This window comes from Triturus cristatus, chromosome 11 (assembly GCF_964204655.1).
Source record: "Triturus cristatus chromosome 11, aTriCri1.1, whole genome shotgun sequence".
Lineage (NCBI taxonomy): Eukaryota > Metazoa > Chordata > Amphibia > Caudata > Salamandridae > Triturus > Triturus cristatus.
Window position 1 is genome coordinate 396,577,387 of NC_140594.1, and position 25,164 is coordinate 396,602,550.

General features: G+C 42.9%; 1 protein-coding gene across 1 annotated transcript in view; it reads left to right on the forward strand.

Annotated features, from left to right (window-relative positions):
- Positions 1–25,164, forward strand: part of LOC146784279 (uncharacterized) — a 203,977-nt gene that overhangs the window by 107,097 nt on the left and 71,716 nt on the right. Inside the window, exons 12-14 of the mRNA XM_085635303.1 lie at positions 3,124–3,285; positions 3,969–4,137; positions 24,085–24,230. Of these exons, the coding sequence (XP_085491429.1) occupies positions 3,124–3,285; positions 3,969–4,137; positions 24,085–24,230 (477 nt within the window). The remainder of the gene's footprint in view (positions 1–3,123; positions 3,286–3,968; positions 4,138–24,084; positions 24,231–25,164) is intronic.

A 25,164-nucleotide genomic window follows, 5' to 3' on the forward strand; every position in this document is an offset into this window, starting at 1 on the left:
CAAATATATCAAATATCAGAGGTACCTGAAATGAGCCCTTACAGCTTGTGGCAGGCTTCTTGTTGGCAAAGGTATGGAATGGGTACTACCTGATCATTAAATTATACTTAATTTTGACAAAAATGAAAAAATATATTTTCAAATTGAAAATGTGTAAAACTAAAAAGAGATTAAATGTTATCAAGCAAATAAAAAAACAAGTACCTTTGCTCTTGTTGTCTATTTGTTATCACTCAGGACAACAGGTTATTCGCTGTTACCCTCTATAATTCTATATGTAATAATTATGGCTCCCTGTTTTCCATTTTTAGTGCTTTTTACAGATAAATAGAGACAGAAAACCATTTATTTTCATATCTGTATGCCTTTTAAATGTGGATAAATTCAGAAATGGGGTTACTTTTTGAGTTATTCTAAATACTGTCTGCCTTGACTACCAGGTCAATATCTGTGTGGATTGATAGGTAAGGAGGTTAAAAAGAAAGGATTTTTAGAAAAGAGGCTTAAACAGCAGTAGATATGCACAAGGCTGATACTGAAATTAGCATGTTTTCTTGTAAGTGCTTTGATTTATCTTCTGCTGATGTTCATAGCATTGAAACCTGACAGGCATTTAAGCATGAGTGCAGATTTATTGGTTGAATAAATGTGGAAATATACTAATTTCAGTTACATTTTTCACAAAACCCCAAATAAAGATGGATAAATACAGATAAGATTAGCAAAAAATAAATATGGATGAATACAGATGGAAATGTAAAAAAATAAATAGCATAATCCCGGGGGCCCTCAAAATAATTAACATTCTATTGGGGATTGCAGTAAGCTATTGATTCAAACTAAAGTGGAGCTAAACAAAACCATTTTTACTGTTCCCTGTCCATCTTTAATATTTCCTTTACCCATGGTTTCTTAGCTGCTTGCTTCTTGTTGTATTGTGGGGGATTCCTACCCGTGGAGTGTGGTGTTGCTCCTTTCAACTTCACTTTGCACCTCCTTCATCTGTTTAATTGTTTTAATTGTCTTACCTTTTCGCTGAAACACCCCTGTCTGGTCGCCAAAGTAGTCGACACAGAAAACACACTGCAGCAATGGTACACTTACATAGGAGCCATGTCTTTTATTTATTTTTGCCTAATTGTTGTTACAGTACTTATTATTCAATTGATTACAATATGATTTGGCATTTTTTTTATATACCTAACCTGGGATTTCACCCTATGTCCTGTTTCATTTTTCCCTGTACTTAGTTATTTTTCATGAAAATGATTTGTCTATGGAAATCATTTAGTAAGAAAATTGGTTATTATTTAATGAGGATGTGAGTCGTTCCTAAGTAATAAGTCCCGAAATCCTGTAAGATAAAAAAAAATCTTCAATTATTTAAAACTATCCCCCACCATTGTAGATGTGGCACAGAACAAACAGGCTTAATTTTGAAAACTGTGCAATCATTTTGCAACTCAAATACGTGCCAGGATGGGTGCTGCGCTCAGCAGAAGCCAGTAGACTAATATGTCCTCGTTTTAACCTTGCATCTAAAGGAGGGAGAGCCTTTTCGATCCTCCTGCCTCAACTCTGGAATCAGTTGCCCGGAGAGCTACGGAAGGAATCTAGACTTCTTCCCTTCCGTGGAAAACTTAAAACCCTCCTTTTCAGAGAAGCGTTTGATCTGGTTGTGAAATCTTTCAGTATCTAAGGACCCAGCCTGTTTCGCTGTCTTGTTTTTTCCTCTGTCTGAGCGCTATGAGACCTGCTGGTATATATGCGCTATACAAGATTGAATTAACAATAACAATAACAATAACAGTTAAGAAGTCTAAACACAACACAACCAAAAAAATCTCACTGCCAATTTCTAAGGATTATGAAAAAAATTAATAAAAAAAATAAACCAAAACCACTAAAATCCTGTTTTGGGGGCAATGAGATATAAATGTAAAAATATTTTAAGACAAAAAAGCACTCAAAAACAGTAAAGTTTTCATCAGAAATCACTGTTCCTGGTTGACTGGGACCTAGGCGCAGTTTCAGGCTGATTGTGATGGAGCCAATCGGGTCAGTCTGGTCAAAGTTTTTACTTTCTAACTTTGCCATGTTTAATATGTCAGAGCACATACACTCGAGAGTGAGCAGCAGTGCCTTACTACACAGAGCTAAGGTTGTGCTAGTTCAAGTACCAGGATGATCAGCCCTCAAAACATGGGGGGACTGAGCAAAAAAGGGCATGTTCTCGCACATTTGTATTTTGTGGACATTGTTTTCCAAGCCTTGGCATTTCGCCAAATGGAATGTAACTACCCAGGAGTCGTTGTAGTGGAATTTTCCATTTCAGAGTTTTATCAGTTTGACGTAGGCCTGTGAAGCAACACTGCTTATAGCGACTACCAACCTCATGGCAGCATTTCTTTTCCCTTTTATTTTATTTACGCCATTTATAAAAGAGACCAACCTTACGCAGACAAGTCAGCCCTGCTGCGAAGCTGCTAGGCCACATACTCTATGGAATAAAACATCTCCAGATTCATTTTGTGATAGTGAAAATACAGTCTTGAAGAGTTTATTAGATATTTACATCACAATATTTCCCTCTTTTCTCCAACTCTATTAGCTGTTTACAAGTTCTGTCTCGCATGGGTTTCAATTGGCTTTGCCAGCTTTTCAGAATTACCAATCTGACTTGTGACTAACTCTACTATCGCAGCCCAGCTAGTCTCCAAAAAACAGCCCCAGAATGCCCCTTATTCTTCCCTCTCCTACCAGCCTATTAAAGCCACTGGCATGACATACAGCTGATTTGTTCCCAGTCCTGGAGGCCTCTGATTGACACCAACCTGACAGAACTGAGACTGTCCCAAAAACCCAGAATTTTTGAGCGCCCAGGACAGCATATACCTGAATTCTCCTGCTTGCACAGTGTTTGAGAGGCACCCCAGTGTCATGTGACTGACTCTACCCCAGGCTTAAAGGGTCTTCAGTAGCAGCATCCTCCTGCAGGGAAATCTCTCAGTTTTTCTGTAGACTGGTCGGCCTAGTGGGCACTGAAAGCAGCGCCCCACCCCAAGTCCTGGCTCTGTAGAATGAACTCTTATGCACTTTTATTATTATTTCATTTTGCCCCAGACGCTGATTGGCGCCGGTGCTGAAGAGTCTGCTGGAAGTCTGAAGGAATGGAGGAGGAAAGACGGTACAAACCCGCTGCGTGCTGACTGGGGATGGCTCTGCACTGCCTGCAAATCCGTATTCGGCTTTTTGAAAAAAAACGTGGCTAATGATCAGAGCGATGTGAGTTTCAAAGCATGAGGCTGTGGGTGAAGTCACCAAGTCCCCTCAAAAACCCCACTGTAGGAGTGCCTGAATGTATCCCATCCCTGAGTCATGCAGGCCTCGGGGTGACTGGCCAAGTATTCCTGTGGACGCAGCACAAGGATTTTTGTGGGGTTTGGAAAGACACATTTCAAAGTTTTTTGTGAGAATCCCTTTCTGAAAGTTTGTTTGACATCATGAAGGCTTCCATTAGCAGTAAAATTATGAACAGAGACCTCCAAATATGTCCTGCCCAGGACCCCAAAAATTGTTAAAACAATACTGGTTCCATGTGTGTGTCCAGCTTTCGCAGTGACTGGCTCAATAGCCGTGTTCCGACCCTGTCAGCCATACAGCCCTATAGGATATAGGGCATAGGTTCTGTACCCCAGGCCCTTGGGCTCATACAGTCTAAGAAGGCAGGCTCTGTTCACCTCTATCAACCCAGGAGCAGCCTTGTTCTAGAGGTGGCTTTGTAACCCAGCACCAGTCACTTCAGCAATTCCGCCCAGGGTCAGCCTCCCTTCTCTTAATCTTAGCCCCATCCCTTTCAGTGTGCAATAAATCAAATTCATATTTCACAAATAAACACATGCATGTGATTAAACCCACCTTTTGTTTTCTGTCTCGTTGTTCCCCCGACTCCCCCTCACCTGCTGCAGGCAGAGATCAGTAGAGCACTGGACCGCGTGTGCGACTCGTTTTCTTTTTTTATTAGGTGGCCCTGCAGATGGGTGATCAGGATATTCAAGACAGCGATTATGAAGGCTTTCGAGGGCCACCAGGATCCAGCAACATTCTGTGTGAACGTGCGCCTGTGCAGCAGAGCAGGTGAGCACCATTCAGGGGCCTTAGAAGTGATTCTCCTCCAGGAGTCACAGGTGGGTTACTCAAAACATTGACCAGGTGGGTAGTGCCACAAGCTGATGTCCCTGAGGCAACAGGTGCCTGTGTTCTTTAGCCCAATTTCTAGGTATGCTAACAGCAACTTAAGGATGATGACAGAGGTAGGTGCAGTTTGCACAAGTATCTACTCAGTTCTCTTAAGCACTGCAAAACCTCTGGGTTCTGATGACATTCTCAAACCGCTTGACTTTTGGCTATGTGGCTTATGAAGGGCTTTAAGTGGGATGAAATAAGCAAGGTGTATATATATGGGGCATGGCCTATATAATTTCTGATCATGGGTTAAGCATGTGAACTAATTTTCTGTGTGCTCCCCAACAGTATTTTGGTTCCTCTCTGAGCTTTCTGTTATTGCATCCAGATATACATCACAACAACTACATACACCTAAAACTGGCCAGGGTTAATGGCTTTGTCAATGGTTGGTAGCTGTTGAAATTAAACGAGTAATTGATACTGAATTTTTTTTAATTCTGTAATCATGAGACTGTAAATTAAACATTAATGAGGCCTAACAATAGTAACACATAACATTTTTATATCAATGAAAACATATTAAAATACGATATTTGTAACCACTATATTAGTGAAAACTATATTAAAAGCATCAATATTATTTACAACTATATTAATTACCTCAAACGACGACATTCTTGTCAACTATATTTGTGCATCATGATATTAGTGTATCCCGATATTTAATTCATGATATTTCTGTGTCCCGATATTTTTCAAACAAATTTTGCCCAAACACTGGTTGAGATGCTGTGCCAGTGCAGCTACTATGTCTAACTTTTGCTCTTATAAATAATATAGGTTTTTGTTTAAATAAATTTTGTAATTCCAGAACCGCTGTGTTTGAATGGGTAAATGTGCTGCTCTGTTAAAGGGAATAACCCAGGGGTGAAATGCTGAGCCCCCTAAAAGACACATATATAGGGTTTAGGGAGGGATACTACTAAGGCGATATTCACAAACTGCATTTTGAAGTATGTGAAGTAGTACTACTCACGTACTTCAAAATGCTAGTATCATATGCAGGGATCTCCTTCAGGGCGGCAAAGATCTTTACACACGTAAGGCTATGATTTACGTATAAATGAGGACTTGACCTGGGGGAGTTGTAGAAAAATGGGAAATAATTACTCGAAAATAGGAGGAGTTTGGGGAAGCATAGAGCAAAGTTTATGGAGGGACATGTAAATAAAAACACACACCCATAAAAGAGTAAGGCTATTGCTATTACAGACTACACTTCCAAAGCTACTACAGTCTTAAAACAAGGTGTGAATATACTGCAGCCTAGCATTGAGGTAGGCCTAGCACCAAAGATGGCCACTCACAGGTACTGCAACACACTCCCATAGAAACTAATGCAGTCAGGGGCTTGAAATATAACACCATGGGAAATAATGTTGCAATAAATAAGGAATTTCGACTTTTAAATGTAAAGAGTATTTATTAGTGTTAAAAATGATATACATTTATGATGAAATGTTCCAAAATGTAAATTGTTAAGATAAGCACACATGAAATAATATCATAGAATAAAACATAAATGCAGATGTGTAGAGGCTTCATCTCCCATAAATCCTGGCTACTCTCCCCACACTTAACAATGGTGATAAGCTTATTACACTCTACTCATCTGCATATAGTATATAAACCCTTATTTCACAGGGAACTGCAAATTATGGGAAATATTTCACCATTACCTGTGAAATATGGATCTCAAAGATGACCAAGATGGCGACGAGTTGGAGAGGAGCTTGAGGAACGAGCTCCCAGGCTGGAGATTGCTTTTGGTGAAATTCCCTGCGAGACCCGCTCACACATGCTCCCATTGCAACAAGGAGGAACCGTAAAACTCTACTCACCGTTCTTGGCTTCGAGGAGTTTGCGGGAACGTTTCAGATAGGCGAGGCTTGAATCGAGTGGACAAGGAAAAGAGTGGGAGAGGAGGAGCCAGGCTGGAGTCAAGGTCTGTCCTGTGCAAGGGGCTGGTTCTTGGTGAAATAAAAAAACAAAGAAAGGTATAAATAAAAGCGAAATCTCATCGCTGAGATCCTAAGCATTAGTTCGCAGCGGGTACGGGGGAGATCGGATCGTTGTTTCTCCCCCCGCTCCCAACACACGAAATTTGATGGAGAGAAGGTGCTCATTTGACTCTTCTCGCTTTGATAAATGTGGTTGCCGTTGCTCGGGTGCGGGCTGAAAAGTACGGGTAGAAGGACCAGAAGAGGCGCAGCGGTGCACGGCACCTAGGTCATTTCGGGAGGGCAGGAGTCACCACTGTGTCCGTGTGGCTAGGTTCACGGGTCCGCCCACGGTAGGGCTTGTGAACCGGAGGATCGGTACGTTGGTGGTTGTTGGATGATTTAGGATCCTCGGTCTTGATCGCTACCATAGACATTTTGGTGGGGTTTGCTCTAGGGGAGACTTTTCATTTTCACCAACAAGACAATTGAAACAAGAAGAATGACCAGTCAACGGGTATGATTGGAATTGCCCCACCTTGCAATAGACCCAGAAAGAGGACGAAGATTATTGTGAGGTTGGGTGAGAGAAATCGAAAAAGGACTACGTTTAAGGGAGGTAGGAGAAGAGAAAATGAAAGAGGACAGGAAGCAAATGAAATAGACAAAGGAAACATTTTATCCAAACCTTGGATAAAAATAGATTATGTTTTTGGGCTTCGAAGATAGTTAGGATGATCCAGAATAATTAATCGAACACATAAAAATTAAATAAGGAATTTATGAAGGGCGTTACTAGTTGATTGAATTATATAATTAGATTAAATAAACTAAAATGAATAGTGTCACTAGGGATTTATGATGCAAATCTATAAACAAAATAGGAACACATATGAGTACAATTCTCGAGTAAATTAAGGAGGTTTGTTTAATGTAAATAGTCGGTCATGATTTGATACTTATTTAAGGGCTGCCGTGCTTTATGCTAAGAACAGTGATTAACGTCTGAGATAATAGCACCAACCGCTGCACACCCAAGGTAGTTTTTACGCCCTATTATTCGGCCTTGAACATTAGTCTCAGTCAAGGTGTTGGAGGTAACCTTTAAGCAGCAATAGTGCATTCTAAATACACAATGATAGGGTCAAATCTGTTACCTGTAGCAAGCAACTCTCACTCTATATAATACCCTTCGAAGCTCTCTAGGGATGCAACCAAAACCTTTAAATACAACTCGCTCAGGAAGAACCCTGAAACACTCATCTCAGATCCCTCCTTTCATTCTAAAAAAGGTGTAATCATTAACGTCTTAATTTTCTTCACCAGATCTCCGGCCAAATGGTGCACTGCGATCTCTAACCTGCTATACGTTAAGGAGTCAAAAAACATCCCAAACAGCACTAAGTTGCTTATAACACCATCTAAAAATGCTAGGGCTACACTGAATATATCATTCTACAAAAATGGCACGGTGCTCGTGCAAGAGGCCAACAAAGATCTGGAAGTATTTGATGATTATTATTCCAGCTTAAAAGATAAACCCCAAGTACTAGTGATCTGGAGAGTCAGCAACCTTGGCAGCACCCATCTACCCCCAGTACAAGTCACAACTCAAGGCCAGGACACATAGCCATGAATCCGTTACTGGGCATTCACAAAAAAGTTAGTACTAATATTCCAAAATCAAACCAAGCATATTCTAGAGTGCCATCCATTCTTCAAACACCGGGAATAAACACCCTTAAAACTGTTCAAACAGCTGATCTTGGGGATGAAGCATCCATCGACCAGAACCTTCGGAGGATAAAGAGCAATACCCCTAATAATTCAGGGCTAGCTCTTCAGTCTAAAATAAAACGACAGATAGAACTAATGTTATCCACAAGCCTATTGATCCTGAAACAGCCAGTTTACCGTTCCACAGTACAGAGATCAAACTACACAATCCTCATCTATCGCCTCCTTTGAATAAGGAGTTAGAAAGTCTCATTGCCCAGACAGATAGGTTAGCTATGGATTTACAAAACACCACTAAGAACATGAAGAATTTTTTAACTCTCTCGGAAAGCTATCACTCCAAAACTATCCACATTCAAAATTCAGTTAACACACTCCTCATTAATCATCATTATTCGACCCCCCTGCCTTTGTCTAATAGGATTTATGATCCTCGTAAGTTCCTGAGATACCTGACGGACATTGAAACACTGTCATTACTACTATCAATGAGACATCACCCACTTTCACCGCCAATATAATTGATCAGAAAATTAAAGTTGTCCTAATTAATGTTAACAGAACAACTCAAATGGCAGGAAGCTAAACCCCAGTAACCTGAAAGAATTAAAGAGAATCCCAGTGTGGCAGGACACTAACCGAGGCAACCCTCTTAAATCAATTTCTTGCCTTTTACTTAATTGCCTTTCAGCAGTAAAACATGCGGCTGACATTGCAGACCTAAAATTGAACCATAACATATACGTGGCTAGTCTAACGAAATCGTGGCTCACTGAATCCTCTTCACCGAGCCTTGACTTACTTGTGCCCCAAAAGTACAAGATTTTAAGACTAGACAGGCTAAACAAAACGGGTGGAGGGGTGGCTTGTATCCACAGATCAGACATAGTCATCTCCAAAGGGCTCACAGACCCCATGGAATCTTGTGAATACCTCATGCTCTCATTAAGATCTTTGAACAATCAACTCTACAAATTACACACGTTCTGCCACCCCCCGGGGAAAAACATAACCTTCATAGACCAGCTAATGGAAGTCACTACAGCAAATTCTGATCCTCACTCTATTGACATTTTCCTCGGAGACTTCAATCTGCATTGGAATGACCTTAAGGACAATCAGATCAATAATCTTAAAGAATTCCTAGCTGATCTAAGGCAAGCGTGTGCCCTCCCAACTCACTGTAGCTGCTCAATTTTAGATTGGATCCTCTCCAAAGAAAACGTGGTGGAATCAATTTCAATTGTACATTATGACTGGTCAGATCACTGCATCATCAATTTCCGAATACCTTACAGAAAGAAGAAAACAGTGTCACAATTTGTCAAATCCAAGCAGTGAATTAGAGACAATAAAGTCCTGAACATGGAGGGTCTGTCAGCGTGGTGCGAGATTGAATTTATACCGCCTTCTGAAATAGAAAACGTCAGTGATATTACGGACCATTACAATCTTACGATGTCAAAATGAATTGATAATTTAGCTCCGCTAAAATTTAGAATAATACAGATTAGGAATACAAATCCATGGTTCAACGGTTCTCTGAATGAAGAAAGGCGGATTCTCAGACTTTCTGAACGAAAGTTGAGACAACACCCATCATGCCACCATCTAACACAGTTATGGAAGACCAGGAAAGCATACAATGAAAGCGTTCTTAATTCAAAAAGGGAATTTTTTGAGAAGGTAGCTGGATAACGCAAAGAACAGTCCAAGAAATCTATGCGAATTGCTAAAAGATCAATTGAACAAGCGGGCCAAATCCTCACTTCTAACAAATAAATCTGAATTGAGCTGCAATGATTTTTCATCATTTTTAACAGCTAAAGCCAGCTCACTGGAGAGTGAACTCTTGAATACCACCGACATAACCTTTAATTCAAAGAGTACACTAGAGGAGCAGCCAGCACTCACAGCACCAGCACGGCCTAAAATAATGTGCAATGGTCAACATTCAAACTATACGACAAAGAGGACATAGCCAATATTATAACAACTTTGAAACTGTCCAACCATTACAATGACATCTTCCTACAAAATGCTGGCCCTCATTTAATCACAAGGTCATACCAATTTGGACTAAGATAATTAATGCTTCGGTAGTACAAGGATCTGTTCCGGAATGTCTAAAAACAGGCCAAGTTATCCCTCTATTGAAAAAACCCACTGAGAACCCTTTGGATCCTAACAATTTTCGGCCGGTAAAAAACTTTCACTTACTGGCCACAGTTCTGGAAAATATGCTCATCATCAATTGGGACAACACATTACAGACTTTAAGTTACTAAACGACTGCCAATCGGGGTTCGGACCAGATCATAGTACGGAAACTGCTATTCAGCATATAATGGATGATGCTCTTCTCGCTCCTGACCGTAATGAAACTTGTCTCCTTGTCCTTTTAGAACTATCATCTGCTTTTGACGCTGTGAAGCATGCCAAACTTTTAGACCATCTGGAAAACAGAATGGGCCTATTAGGAACAGTCTTAAAATAGTTCTATTCCTTCTTAGAGAACAGATCTCAGAGATTCATGGTGAACCACAAGCTATGTCCGACTACCTCGATTGAAATTGGAGTTCTTCAAGGATCAACTCTATCACCTTCCCTTTTCAATCTATACATTGAACCATTAACAGAAGTACTACAACACGCTAACATTTCCTTCCACATGTATGCAGACGACACTCAGCTGTTTAAGAAGAATACATCATAGGAAAAGATCCTCATAATGAACCAGGCTCTTCAGAAGACTGTTCTCAATCTTAACCCACAAAAAACATAATTCCTTCTAATTTCCACTCCCAAAAGTGACACCAGGATTAAAGAATGGACCAAGATGATTACTGCGCCAAACTTCTCCCCGATTATTGTAGAGTCATCTAAGTCTCTAGGAATCACACTGAATAAGGAGCTAAACATGCATACCCACATCAACACAATGGCAAAAAATGCCTGCTTCCATCTGAGCTACCTTAGAAAGTTGAATGCGTTCATTGACTCAGAGGACCTGAAATTGGCAGTCCAGGCGTTGCTCATTTCTAGAATTGAGTACGGTTGCTCAACTTTATCTGGTCTTCCTTAGATTTCAACAGCTTCCATTAAAGCTTGTATCAATGCCGCAGCAAGACTTATATCAGGATCCCAAAAATGTGACCATATTACTCCTCACCTGAAAGCTCTCAATTGGTTCCCGTTCGAGACGAGAATACAGCTAAAGATTGCATGTATAACACACAAGGCTATTCACCACTCAACTCCTCGTTACTTGGCCCAGAAAAAAATTACATTATCTGGAGGTAGTAGATCCTCTAGAGGGGCGGGAGATTTTTTTACTGAAACCAGCTTTCTTCCAGAAGAAGAGATCAAATGATAGAGCGTTCACGGGAGCTGCACCTAGGATTTGGAACTCACTATCGCCAAATATCAAAAGGATTACCCACGCAACACGATTCAAGAAGGAGACTAAGTCCTTTCTGATGAGTAAATTCCACCTTTAATAATGGAGCAGTATAAGGTCAATTCATAGGACGTGCGTCAGGTTCCTTGACAAATATATTGTCGTTCTGGTCTTCTACTGTACTTGTCATACAATACGTCACCATTGTGTATTCCTAGTAATGCTTACCATTGGTTTTGGTTTGTAAATAAGGGTTATGTGATTTGTTTTAAGGTTGTCTAATACTATTAAGTGTGTGGTACTGTAACTATTAGAACATGCAACAGGGTTAAAACTCTTATTCCCGGACGTAGGGGTATAAAAAAAAAACGGATTTTATCTGAAAATGTAGTGTGATCTAACTGTAAAGCGCTCAGACACTAATTTTTTTGGCCCATGGTTTGCGCTATAGAAAACACTGAATAAATAAATAATTAAATAAACCACTCTGCGGAGCTTTAACATTGCCAGAGCTAGTAGGATTATACAGCATGGAGGATCAAATTATACAGCAAGGTTATCAAAATTATGTAGCAAAACATGGAAATTATGTGGTACATTCTCTCTCAGTATTATTTTGCTAATTTGAGATGGATACAAAATGTTGGTGAATTCTCCATATTTGGCGAATTATGTGGCAAACAAACAGAATTCATAATTAAACATTCAATACCTTTAGCCTTAGAATCACCTATATCCACTGACGATCACCGTTACCCACTGATTTATTAATAGTTTATTCAAAGGTCAACAAAGCCTGACTATTATATTTGCAATAAGTGATCATTGCTAGCTGGACTTTGAAAAAACAGACTTTTAAACCTTTGAAATAGGCACATCATGCAGCTCGCTCTGTAATCAGTGCGAAGGGCACGACCCAGTGTTTAGGAATGTGCAGTCATTTGAGTCGATTTTGGTGCTGCCCAAGTAGAAAATCTACTGAAAAAGCAGCTCTCTGACCACGACCGCTTGCAACCACCCACCGTAGAAATTCACGGGAACTCCTCCTAGTGACCAAAAATCATGCCACGGAATGTCAAAATCTCACTCACACAAGCCACACAAGAGTAACACGTAGTCGCCAAATGCCACCAGTTCGGTGATTGGAACAAAAGGTTATGCCTGGGCCTAATTAAAACACTGACATAGCTCTATGGGATCAAAGCAGGTGTTCAACAGATAGCACAATGACCTCAGCAAAACTCAACCAACATTGCACTTGCACAAAAATTCACAGACACATATCCATTCCACCTCTGACAGGTACATTCATCCTGTGATTCTCTTTGCACTGGGCACATTCCACATAAACTGTGAACATATGACATGGACATTACTCACGGATAGCTAAAGCAGGTGCATTATCTCCTTCAGATTTCACAATGACCTCAGCAGCACTCAACCAACATTGCACTCTCACAAGCATTCACACACACACACATACCCATTCCACTTCGGACAGGTGCATTCATCATGTGATTCCACATAACCTGTGATCATTTGACATGGACATTACTCACGGCTAGCTAAAGCAGGTGCATTATCTCCTTGAGATTTCTTATTGTTATTTATCCTGTGATAGGATGACTAAACAAACTATAGGCTCAGGTGTTATCACAGGGACAGCAGTCAGCAACAGGCGGATATCACTTCTCGCTCTGCTGCAAGTACATTCACCTCTTGAGCTGTACTGCTGACAGATTGAGTCCTGTAGAGAGATGATGGTGGCAGAGCTTAGCAAGGCAAGAACAGTGGTTTGAGGGTTTCTGTACTAAAGGCCTTAGAATGAAGAGGGACTGATTGGTGAAAGGAAGATCTGGCCCTCTCAGAGCTGAGCTATAAGAGGCTGAGCATCTGCACCTCTGCATCTGACAATGTGTGACAGATCAACAAGAAAACAGAACTGTGACTAAATAATTCAAAGAGAATATGGAGTGAAGAGGCTTGAGCCTCGGTATCCAAAACCACCACTGTCAGATCGACTCAGACAGCCAGAGAAGAACCCTGTCCTGTGGGCCACAAGAGAGGAGAATGGCTGGACCAATAGCAGCTCTCCTCATCTTGCCGCTGATGCTACACACAGCCACAGGTAAAAGAAGGGAAACATCACTGCTTGTTCAGACGGACTGTGGGGAAGGTGGGGCTTAAAAGAAATACGTGTTTCTGAATATGGGGACACATTCCTGTCAGTTAAATGTTCTCATGTCATGAGTTACTACCATTGTGAGGCTGGCTTTTGCTGTGGGCAGATATTCTCATCAGGGGAATGCTTGTTTAAGAAGTTGTATATCTTTGTTTCTGGGTGAAACTTAAATTACGCCAGCGTAATTCATTTAACTTTGACAAGTTCAGGGGCAAACTTATGTCCGGAGCTTCTAGCATATTTGCACTGTTCCTACTTCCCACACTTCTCTAAATATAGGCATACGGTTTTGCAAATGAGTTTAGCTGAGCTCTGGTTTTCTGGTTTACAAATCATTGTAGTCATGTTTGCCCAAGAAACATCACCACCGAAAATCCAGCCCACCATACAGCTGACCATTTGTTCATCTACAACCAGTGTAGTCTTTCCTGCTGCAGCATTTACGTAGGTCTGCGATTCAGGGCGTCCAATAACTGTACAAGCATCTCTCCCAGAACCCTAAATCCTCAACCAACAACCTTGTCGTCTCTGTGGGTAAGTGTGATGTGCTGCTCATCTGCATTCGCCCATTGAAGAAGATCGCCCTTCCCAGCTTGGATCTCCGGTGCCCAAGGCACCTTCCATCAGATGGCAATTCACCATCGCGCCAGAACAACCCAAGCGTCAGTATCAGGGCTGGCATTTTCGGTACACTACTCCGCAGGAGTGCTCCCAGCATGCCAAGCTTCACCGTTCCCATCCAGGTAACTCCAACTACATGAGGCAGTAGAGGGACTACTTCTTTTCAAAAGTCCACGAGCAGGGTGCAGGAGCATGTCATATGCAAAAAGTCAGCCGAAGACTGGCCGCACCGGCTGCACTTGGCCAGAGTTGCGGGATATATTTTAGGGAGGTTCTCAGGGATTTTATAGGTTTGATGCAGAAAGTTAAACAGAATAAGTTTGAAATGGCCGTTGTGCCGGACTTGCACACATACCCTCTGCCACACTGTATCTGGCAAATCATCCAGGCAATCTGCATGTCACCTATCCAGGTGCCGGACTGGCCGTAGTGGGCATCGGCTGGAAGGGTGCAATATCTGCCACCCAGTAACAAAATCAGAAGTGCTTCATGCTTGCACCCCCTTCCCCCATGGGCTGGTCTAACAAAACTGCCAGGGCTGTTTGAGTTCCCAGTCCGCCCCTGTCCTTAGCAAATGTCTCCCCCTTTATCTGCGAGCAGGGCCACCTGCAGGTGTGTAGTGAGTTTCCTGAAGCCTTCCAAACCCACCAGCTGTGTCATCACAGCATGATCCTGTGGCTCCTCCAGGAATGAGGTCCAGAGCCCTCACTGTATAAGCCAGGTTACTATATACAGGAATTGTCCCGAGCCCTCCCCAAACTGGTTTTGACCCTTCTCAAAGGAGAGGAACCGCTTGTTAAGATAGAGATGCACTCTGTTCATGTAGCCTCGCTCCCTCCATCTAATAAAAGGACATATCTTATAGGAGGGTGGAGAACAGCCTCAGGGCCCATAGGGGCATACCTTCAGCAGTTTCGGATTACCAACTAGGTAAAGCAGGCACCGGTTTATGGGCCCCACTCCTTTCAGGGGCCCCACAACAAGTGAGTAAAATAATATTGATTTGATCTTGAAAGAAAATTAAAATCAAACTTTCTTAAATATTGTTTCCAAAGATAGAAAAAAAATTGTCAACTCAAAGAAATGAAAACTTTACATTAAAGACTTTATAGAGAAAATACTGTATTAAAGTAATGTATCCATTAACAACTTAAAGTACATAAACCAGAGACATCAGATTCACATAACAGTTTGTCTCTTAAATGCTCATCTTCTGGCAGCTGACAGTTTGTAAAAAAAATCTGGTGCATTTGGTACTAGGAGATAATTTGCGAGGGGGCCCTGAAATTTCGACAGCCTAGGGGCCTCCACAGGGTTTAATCCGGCACTGAGCTTACATGTAAGATGCTCTTCACAGGATCATAGCCATCACCCTATGCCACACACAGCTGCCTGTTGCAGTAAGTATGTGAGGGAGTTCCGAATTTCCCCATCATGAGTACGTCTAGTAGGGTATGCGGGTCATGTGTGCTCGGCAGCAGAGTTTTTTCGGGTCCTGATCGAGCCATTGCGCCACATATTGTAGTTGTGTAGCCCAAGGCCCCCTTCCTTCCAAGGAAGCTTCAGTGTGTCCATTTGCTCACCCACACCAATGTCTCCAGCATCTTATCTGACTGCGCTAATGTGGAAGGTAGGTCCCGGCACATTACATTCTGTAGTACGTGTAGGCAGAGTGGCAAAAACACAATTTTAGCAATAGAGATTTGTCCTATCATGGAGACCGTGAGAGTTTTCTGAAATCGACAGACCAAGTCAGTGCCCCCAGCATCCTTCCCACTTTAAGGTCGAAGTGGGTTGCAGGGCATTGCATGATCTAGATCCCGAGGTAGTGAAAGGTGTCTCACTCCCCCTTGCAGGCTTGTTTCACTCAGCTTTATAGAGGCAGGGGAAGGCTCATAGTTCAGCTTGTGAGTTGTAGATGAGTGCCGGACTTGCGGAGGACCGTCTATACCATGTGGCATCTCTGGCACTTGTTCCATTAACAGAGGGGGTATTTTGGCTGCTTGTTCAGTTCTGAAAAACACCTGCTCTCTTGGTTGTGGTCCTTGTACGAGAGGTGGTCTCAAACATACAATCTTGAATCCTACAAAACAGAAATAGTGTAGTGGCTGTAAATGTGGACCCCAGGGGATTCTCACACACATGGTCCGCATTGCACTGCAGTTCTCATTCACACACTCTTCATTAGTAGTTCGCAATGATGGCATCATTGGTCCCTTCACATTCCACAGCTCCAAAGTTCACTCTATGTCACCATCTCGGTGGAGCTGGGCAGGTGTGTTAGTGAGTGCTAGTCTCGGCATTCTCCGTACTTGCCAACATTTTGAAGCGGGTAAGGGGATGAAATGGGGGAATTGATTTTTCCCATTGACTTAAATTGAAGCAGAGGAGATTTTAGATGGGAGACACCTAAAATTAAGCCATTTTTGGCTTAACAAATTGGGAGTCTCCCGCCTGAAATGAGTCTTTTGTCATGTATGAGTCTCTGTAGAGCAAGACTCTTCACTGCAGCATTAGGGTGAGCAGATGTCATGGATTAGCACAGACAGTTCTTTTCAAGGACTATCCCTGCATCCAAACACTTTTTGCAAAAATTAATACATGTCCCTGTTTTAAGAGAGGGTCGGTTGAGCACTCGCATTTATCGCAGTGCTATGAAGGGTCACATTCACACCAGACCACTGTTTGCAACAGGGCTGCCTAGCCTCAGTCATGCAGCACAAAAGGATTGATTGGGGGCTGAATGAGCCTCTTCAGGTGCTGTGTTTGTATGCATAAACATCGTTCAAACCATTGCCAGATAACTACTGCCACTGCCACTGCGGGGGAATTGACTCACCTGCCTCCAGCCCTGCTTTCAGTCCACCGAAGCTCTGCTGCCTGCCCTTTGCGCCGCAGAGTGAAGGCTGTCCTGGGGTTGCTCCCGGGCCACACGGGACTCCAACTCCCGGCACCCTCGAGTGGCACTCACCGCCCGCGTCACCTCATAGCGCCCGGAGGTGCTTAAATCAGCTGTGCGCCTCCCGCAGCGCGGGCATGCCCGTCCGCGCCCGTCGGAGGCCAGAGGAGGCCGGGCTGGGCCACGATATCGACATTTGTGTGCCGAATTGTAGCATCATATTCCCTTTTTCAAGGGTTTACTTTCTTTGTAAGCTTGACTGGCCTGAGACATAACTCCTCCTAGTCTGTCATTCGAAGCGTCTTTGTCCTACGGGCAATCTGCAAGCCCAGGTTGGCATACAGAGCCCTGTTATGGTAACAGCTAGGGGGAAGAAAGCCAAGGGTGGTCAAACGGCTGAACCACCAACTAATAAAAGGAAAGGCCAAACATTACCCAAACCCAACTCACTAGCGATCACAAAAGGACTTAATGGGGTACATGTCTTTGGGAAGCCGGGTGCTATCACCTCGGTTGTTAATCCTGCCACTAATCTAGCATCAACTCCACTAACTTCCCAATCTAAGCAGGTAACTTGTTCCAATATTCAGCCTAATGTAGAGGAACTTTGTTCACTAATAAGTGAACAAATAGCAGCTCTTATCGACCCAATATCTAAGAGATTAGATTTAGTGGTTGAAAGGCTAGCTTATATCGAACAAAGTCTATTCCTTACCAACCCAAGGAATACCGCCCAACCCTCTACCCATGCTAATGGGAACGTCCGAGGTTTCACCACAGGGGCTGTATCAAGTATGCAGCCGGGAAGCTTGGTAAATGTACAACCAAGCCCTGGTATGGTACAACCTGAGACATTTCCAGCCTGCCTCCCCGTTCCTAGTTCAAATAACGGTACCCATGCATCGGTGTCACTGCAAAGTGGGGATGAAGTTAATAGAAGGAGACAGGCTGCTCAGGGAACGTAGGGGGGGGGATATTAATATGCTGCCCAGTCTCCATCTACCCCCCGAAACCACCCCTTATACAGTTGTTTTAGCCAATGTGCCCCCTCTTCCCACGGGTACCCGCGAGCATTGGTCTACACTTAAAAATAAGGCTCTCCACTTAGTGATTAAAAAGACAGGAATCAGACACCAACTGTTCGACGAATTTAAAATGGTGCGTCAAATCCACTGGGTAGGTTACTCACATAAATCTATGGCTGGTGACTGTGTGGTTTTGAGTTTCAGGTCACCCTCCTTGGTCCAATATATTCTTGAGATGTCTGGACACTACTCTCCAGTAGCCGAGAATATTAGAATACTTCCCCTAGGGTACTTTCATAATCCTCGGAACATGCCTAGACACAAAGAGCTGAGGGCTCATAATGGTGGCTTCAACCCGGTTAACAATCCGGTACTAACTAACAACCGGTTCATTCCTAGAAGCTAATGACTGACTGAGAGGGAGGAATAATATACCACGGGTTAGAGGCAGAAGGGCTAAAAAAGTGGGAGATGGGAACCAGGCTAAAAACCGTGGTAATTTGCTGGGAAGTGACAGTGTACTCCCATGCGTTACGCCGTTAGCTGGCAGAAGGAGCGTCTGCATGGGCAATGTTCTGTGGGACACTCTCACCAATTCTAAGGCCCAGCCCTCTGTAGGTACACCCAGTTTAGGCGTGCTCCCACCAGCTAATGGGAACACTGAGAAGGGTCAGATAAACTATAGGATTAATGGTCCCAGCCTCCCGAAGCCATGCCTGACCCTATCCTCCTGGAACGTAGCAGGTTTAGGAACAAAAACAATGTCTACAGATTGGTCACTATATATTGAGTCTACAGATGTGTGGGCTTTTCAGGAGACTTGGTCAGTGGAAGGAGTTTATCATCCAGGCTATTTAAACTTTTTTAAAGCTGCGACCAGGGGTTTGAGGGGTCGGCCGGTTGGGGGGTTGACCTGTTGGGTGAGATAAATTGAGGGGGTAAGGGTTGAGGAGCTAACTATCGATTGCCCGGATATAATGGCTATCCGGGTTAGTTCATCAAAAGGGCTAGACCTCACACCATATAACGTTTATTCGCTGGGCCAACCGGGTGGTAGGAGCTCGAATGTAATTACAACTCTTGAAAGGTATCTTATTCCCGATACAAATGCTAGTAGTTTGATTATAGCTGGGGATTTTAACACATGCTTCGAACCCTTAGATCGCGAAGACGGAAGGCTGAGTGAAGAGGTGGATGCAAAATGGGCCATCCCACAGCTGGACCTTGAACCAATAAGGAAATGGTCTGAGGCCGCCCTCCAGCTGATGGGGCTTTGTCTGGTAAGGGGCCTGAGGGCGGTTAACAGGAGGACTCGGTCTGATGGGCAGGGAGTAAAGACATTTGGCAATGGAAGAACAGGTAGTCGTATAGACTACATTCTTGTCAATGTGGAATTATGACCATCAGTTTTAGATATGGAGGTTCAGACGAGGCCTGAGAGCGATCACAACCCCCTGATTTTAAAAATTAATGATAGAAGTTTTTGTTGTTTTTTACAGAGGGAAGGTGATACAATCCAAGAAACGGCATTTATTGCAAACAATCAAAGAAGGGTTCGGTGGGCTAGGGTAGTTAATAATGATAGTAATGTTAAGCAGATTAGGGTCTTGGTTTCGGGTTCCTTGACATTACTCTCTGGCTGCAAGTCTCAGGAGGAGTTAAACTCAACTTTATTGGGTGTTTATAACGAACTCTTTATGGGTTTGAAAAAGTTCCTTATTAAGAATAGCCCTTGTAATAAGAGTCGTCCTCTCAAGCTAAGTTCATGGTACAATAATACCTGTAGGTTGGCGTACAAAGCCCTTGTGGTAGCTATTAGGTCGAGGTCACAGGGTGATATCAGACAGTGTAGAGCCAACTATCAAGCCTCGCAGAGACAAGTCGAGAGAGTGGGACGAAGATAGATGGAAGGACCTGCTGCAGGCATGTAATGGGAGAAACATGACACAGTTTTGGCACCTACTTAAATGGGGGAACAATCAACTGCAACAGATCCCATGCAATTATGTCGAACCTGAACAATGGGTGTCGTTTTTTGAAGCTCAGTTTAGGGCATCTAATAGTAGTGATGTGATTGTTCCACTCAGCTTATCTGTAGAACCACTGAACTTCACCTGCAGAGAGGTGGAGTCTGTGTTGAAAATAGTCCCAAGTGGAAGGGCCCCAGGGCCAGACTGCATCCCTGCAGATCTGTTCAAAGAAAATCAAGATTTATGGGTTCCCCTATATACATCTACTAGCAAATGCTATAGCTAGTGGTGCCCCGCTCCCAGCATCCTGGTCAGGTGCAGAGATTATACCAATTTATAAGAAGGGGGATCGCTCTGCACCTAAAAATTATAGACCCATTAGTCTAATCGACGCTGTCCAAAAGATAGTGGCGAGATTAGTTCTGGGGAGGATCCAGGGATGGATAACTGAAGGGGATATTTTAACATTGTTACAGGCAGGGTTTCGGTCTCATATAGGGACTCTTGACCAGGCCTTCAGATTTGTGTTAATCTACTGGAAGGAGGTGGTTTTAGGGGGGGGGGAGCTTGCTTTTTGCGGCGTTTGTGGATCTAAAATCGGCATTTGATCTCGTTCCAAGGGAGAAACTGTGGAGGGCATTATTGAAAATGGGGATGCCTCACTGTCTGGTTGTTATTTTGGTCAAACTACATGAACGTACATACGCGCAGGTTCGATGGGGCAAACCAGGTGAAACCACAGAAAGGTTTAAGGTTAGTAAAGGGGTTCGTCAGGGGTGCGTGCTGGCTCCCACCCTGTCTTCCTTATTTATAAACGGGGTGGTTCAGTACTTTGAAAATCACCCAACTGATGCCTAAAACATTGGCTGGTATGAAAGTACCACTGCTCATGTTCGCGGACGATACCTTGCTTATTTCTAAAACAAGACAGGGTCTACAGCTGGCTCTGTCCCGCTTCGAGGTGTTCTGCCGCACACATGAGCTGGTGGTCAATGTAGGGAAGACAAAGTTTATGGTGCTCCATAGGTCCAAGCCAGTCAAGGCGAGTGTTTATATGGACGGCGCCTTATTGGAGCAGACAGATGTCTTTACCTACCTGGGCGTTACATTTAATGATAAACTAAGTTGGAAGGTCCAAGTGGAAATGCTAGCACTAAAGCATGCCCAGCTGGCCAGTGCCCTGGTAAAGGAGCATAGGCTGTCTTTAACTAAACCTATAGCCCCTATTGTTAAGATATATACAACCAAAATTAGTCCAGCCATACTATATGGTGCTGACATTTGGGGTTTTAGTAATTTATCTCCACTTTCTACAGCCCAAAATAAGTTTATGAGATTGTTAATAGGATTGCCACAATCGTCCCCCCTTTTACCACTGTTTCTTGACCTCGGCTGTCACGCATTCGCAGATGTAGCACGATATAGGCCACTTGCTTTCTGGAGGCGTCTCTGGACCACCCCAGAACTTTTTTTGTACGCTAAGGCTTTATTGGAAGTGAGGGGGATGAGTCGATCACATAAGATCCCATGGTTGTCTGCAATAAGGTCCTTGCTGGTTGATATGGGGATGAAGACTCTATGGGAAAACCCAGATGCTGCAGAATTTCCCCCGAAAAGGTCCTTTAAAGCAGCTTACTGGGAGGTGGTTAAAATCAAGAGATTCTCCTCCCATATCTCCCAGTCACTGTCTAGGGATTTTCTCGAATTAAAGGATGAAACACTCTTGGAAGGATACTGGGTTCTTATTACGAAGCCCCATGACCGCAAATTGTACCACCAGTTTAGGATAGGTACTCTACCCCTGCGCAGGTTTACAAGTAAATGGAATTCTACAAGTAGTGATAAGTGCGCATTTTGTCATGATCTTAGCGAAAGTATTGATCATTTTTTGTTTGTTTGCCCTGTTAATCACCAGCTGAGGAGCATCTGGTTGAAACCAGTATGCGTGGCTTTGAATACAAGATCGGCAATGGTTGCTAAGAGAATACTGAAATCAGACACTAAAAACCTTGTCGTAATTGGTGTAACAAAGTTTTTGAGCTGGGTATGGGCTTTACGTAATAAAAAGGGGGGGGAAAGTAGCTGGTCAATGATGAAACTTGGGACCTCTTAGCAGCGGGTAAAGTTTGAACATTAACTTCTGTGTGGTTTACAAGTTGATTAACCCCTGTAAATTAATCGATGAAGATTAAGACTTTTTGCTGAGCTATATATTTAATCTTTTTTAAAATACTTTTTAACATGTATTTATTTATATATTAACCTATTAATTATTGTTGCTGTGATATAGTTTAAGTCTTAGATTTAGCATATGATGGTGTATTTTAAAAAGGATGAAATCTGTTTTATCTTTGGAAACTCTTGTCTTTTATGATGAAAAATCGCAATAAAGACTTAATGAACTGAACTGCATAAACATCTGATGAACAATATTTATCTATATGGTCAGGGCAGTGCACGTCAATGTCTGTCCCGGTTTTTGTGATGAAAATCTGGTCACCCTATGCCGGATGCTGGACAGCTATGCACAGGCTGCTAGTCTGAAGCCGGTATATTCTCTATACATGAGGCATTCTGTCTCCTACTCTCCGTCAGGTTGCAACAGTTGCTTGAGTATTATCTCCACAAAGCCATGGAAAAAAAGAACCATAGTAGAAAGATGAAGGGGATGAGATTGTCATCTGTGGGCAGTGGCCGTACTCTATCTTGCAACCATTATTTCTAGAAAAATTCTTGTTTGCGAATAGATACGGGCAACCTGAGTGATGGGTGGAATCATAGCATTTGCAAAGCATGGACCATGCACACATGTTGGGACAATCATAATTAGTATTGCAAAACATATACTCTTAGTCTAAATAAACATAAGGGACCCTGTTTTTCCTAAGCCTCCCACCAGGTATTGCACAGACTAGGGCCAAAGAGAGACTGTGAGTCAGATTATGTGTACAGCGGTCCATTGGCCACCACACTGCGGGACTGGCTGCAGTATTACAACTGCAGCGGTCGGATCACCACAAGACCACCGGCATTACTGGGATCAAAGATCCCGCTGGGCCGGCTGTCTTTCACAAGCCGGAAGATGCTGGCAGTGCTGTAGCCACATGTAGTCCCTCCTTGGATTTGCGCCCCCTTCCTGCATGGTGTGGTATATATGCCACACCGTGAATGAATCTGCAGTCAGTATCAGTCTGCATGATAGGCTTTTCTATGAGCCTAGCAGACTGCCGCCATCGGACCACTGCAGGACCGCTTGCCAGACCATGATTTAAATCCTAATCTGGCAGGCGGTCACACCACGGCTTTGGCGGTCCTACTGCAGACGGCACGTTGCACTGTCCACTGTAGGACCGCCAAACTCGTAATCTGGCCCTTAGTCCTTGAGACTACAAGACAGGGAGACCAATGGAGAATCTCCTGACTCAAAGTGAACCAAATGTGTGTTCTTTAGGAATGCTAATTGCCTTTCAGGGCGTCCCAATGCTTCAGGGACTGTTGTCAAAAAGCAAAAAGACATAGGAACCTTCATTGGCAATAGAAAAAATGCAAAATTAGCACTGAGGCACAGGTCATTGGAGGCTTTCATCCCTACAGCATGTATGTCATAAAAAACTAAAACAGAAATGTAGTCATATTCAGAGTAAACAGGCCAGTTGGCAAATTTGGTAAGCTAAAGGAAAGCATGTGTTCTATAAATTGTGACCCAAAACATGTTGAATAAGAAACTACATTTTTGGATCTCATTACAGATTGATCCCTTTTTGACCATCCATCACATCACTTCTTCAATAAATTCGGAAATGGACATTTTTTTGTGTGGAAAATTTGGTGAGAACTATGTAGATGAGGCCCAACTATTAGGTCTCTTGGAGTAGCCTCACAGATCAAATGTAAGATGTAATCATATAATAAGTCAACATTTTGTTTAGAACCCTAACAGGGCTTATTGAGCTTTCTTTCTGGGGCCAATGAAATTTGAGTATGGTTTTAATATTTACCTGTTTATTTCCAAACCCTATTTGTGGTTCACTTAGTATCCTTCTTGTCTGTGCTTTGGTGCAGCGGGGACTGGTCTGGAGCTGGTTGATCTGGAGATCCCTAAGCTATGTCAGCAAGGCCCTCAATACTGGTGCCAGAGTGACGAGACAGCCTCATTATGCATGAAAGAAGATTTCTGCATGGAGCTCTGGCAGAATGCTGCTGCCGAGGTAAGTGTTTCAAAAAAAGATTATCTCCTTGACATTTTTTTCTGTTGGTACTTGGGTTGTTTTTAGCTATATGTTAGATTATTTTAATTAATACAAAATAATGATACACGCTAGTGATCCTCCCATAATGCTGGCTTACCTCACAGCGCTGTAGGAAACCAAGGTCACAGTGGCTGCGGCTTCGAGCATCTGGAATCTGACACTGGCAGAGCAAACTTCATCCGGTTTAGGCAACACCATCACAACACACTGCTCTTGGTAGCAGAACGGGAATTGGCAGCAGCGAACCATTCTAAACACGGACGATTACAACACACATAACAAAACTATATGATTAAAATCAGGACATTAACCACACCCACACAACTCAATGAGACAGAATCCTCAACACTTGAGTGTGAATGTTCTTGAACTCCTACAGTGCTGCAAGTGTATGAGGATGAAAATGGACAACTATACAAGCAAATCTGTTGCGAACCCCACGTCTCGGGGGCAGACCCTCGTGGAGGAATGAGACACAGCATATGCTCTTCAGAGAATAGGAGAATGGATAGGTGTCTCTCATACTTCACCACAACAAGTTACTCTCATATAGATAACAAATGTTAGGAGTGAGAAAGCCCTGAGAGTAACTCTTATCTACAGGGAAGCATTGTATATAGGTATGGATCCCCATTCTGGCACCTGGAGACAGTAGAAATGCACAGTTGTTGAAATTTCACATAAAAGGTTATTTATTGTGCAGAATTCGTACAACAAGTTTATGTAACAGAATGGCGGTAATTATTACGATAATCTCAGTAGTCATGTTACGAAACAAGGTGAATATGAGAAATACTTCAAACATTGAACACTCCTGCTCTCTTCATTAGAGCAGTCTAGTCCCTACATAATATTTACATATATATCATCAGGTTATTGTGTTGACTGAATG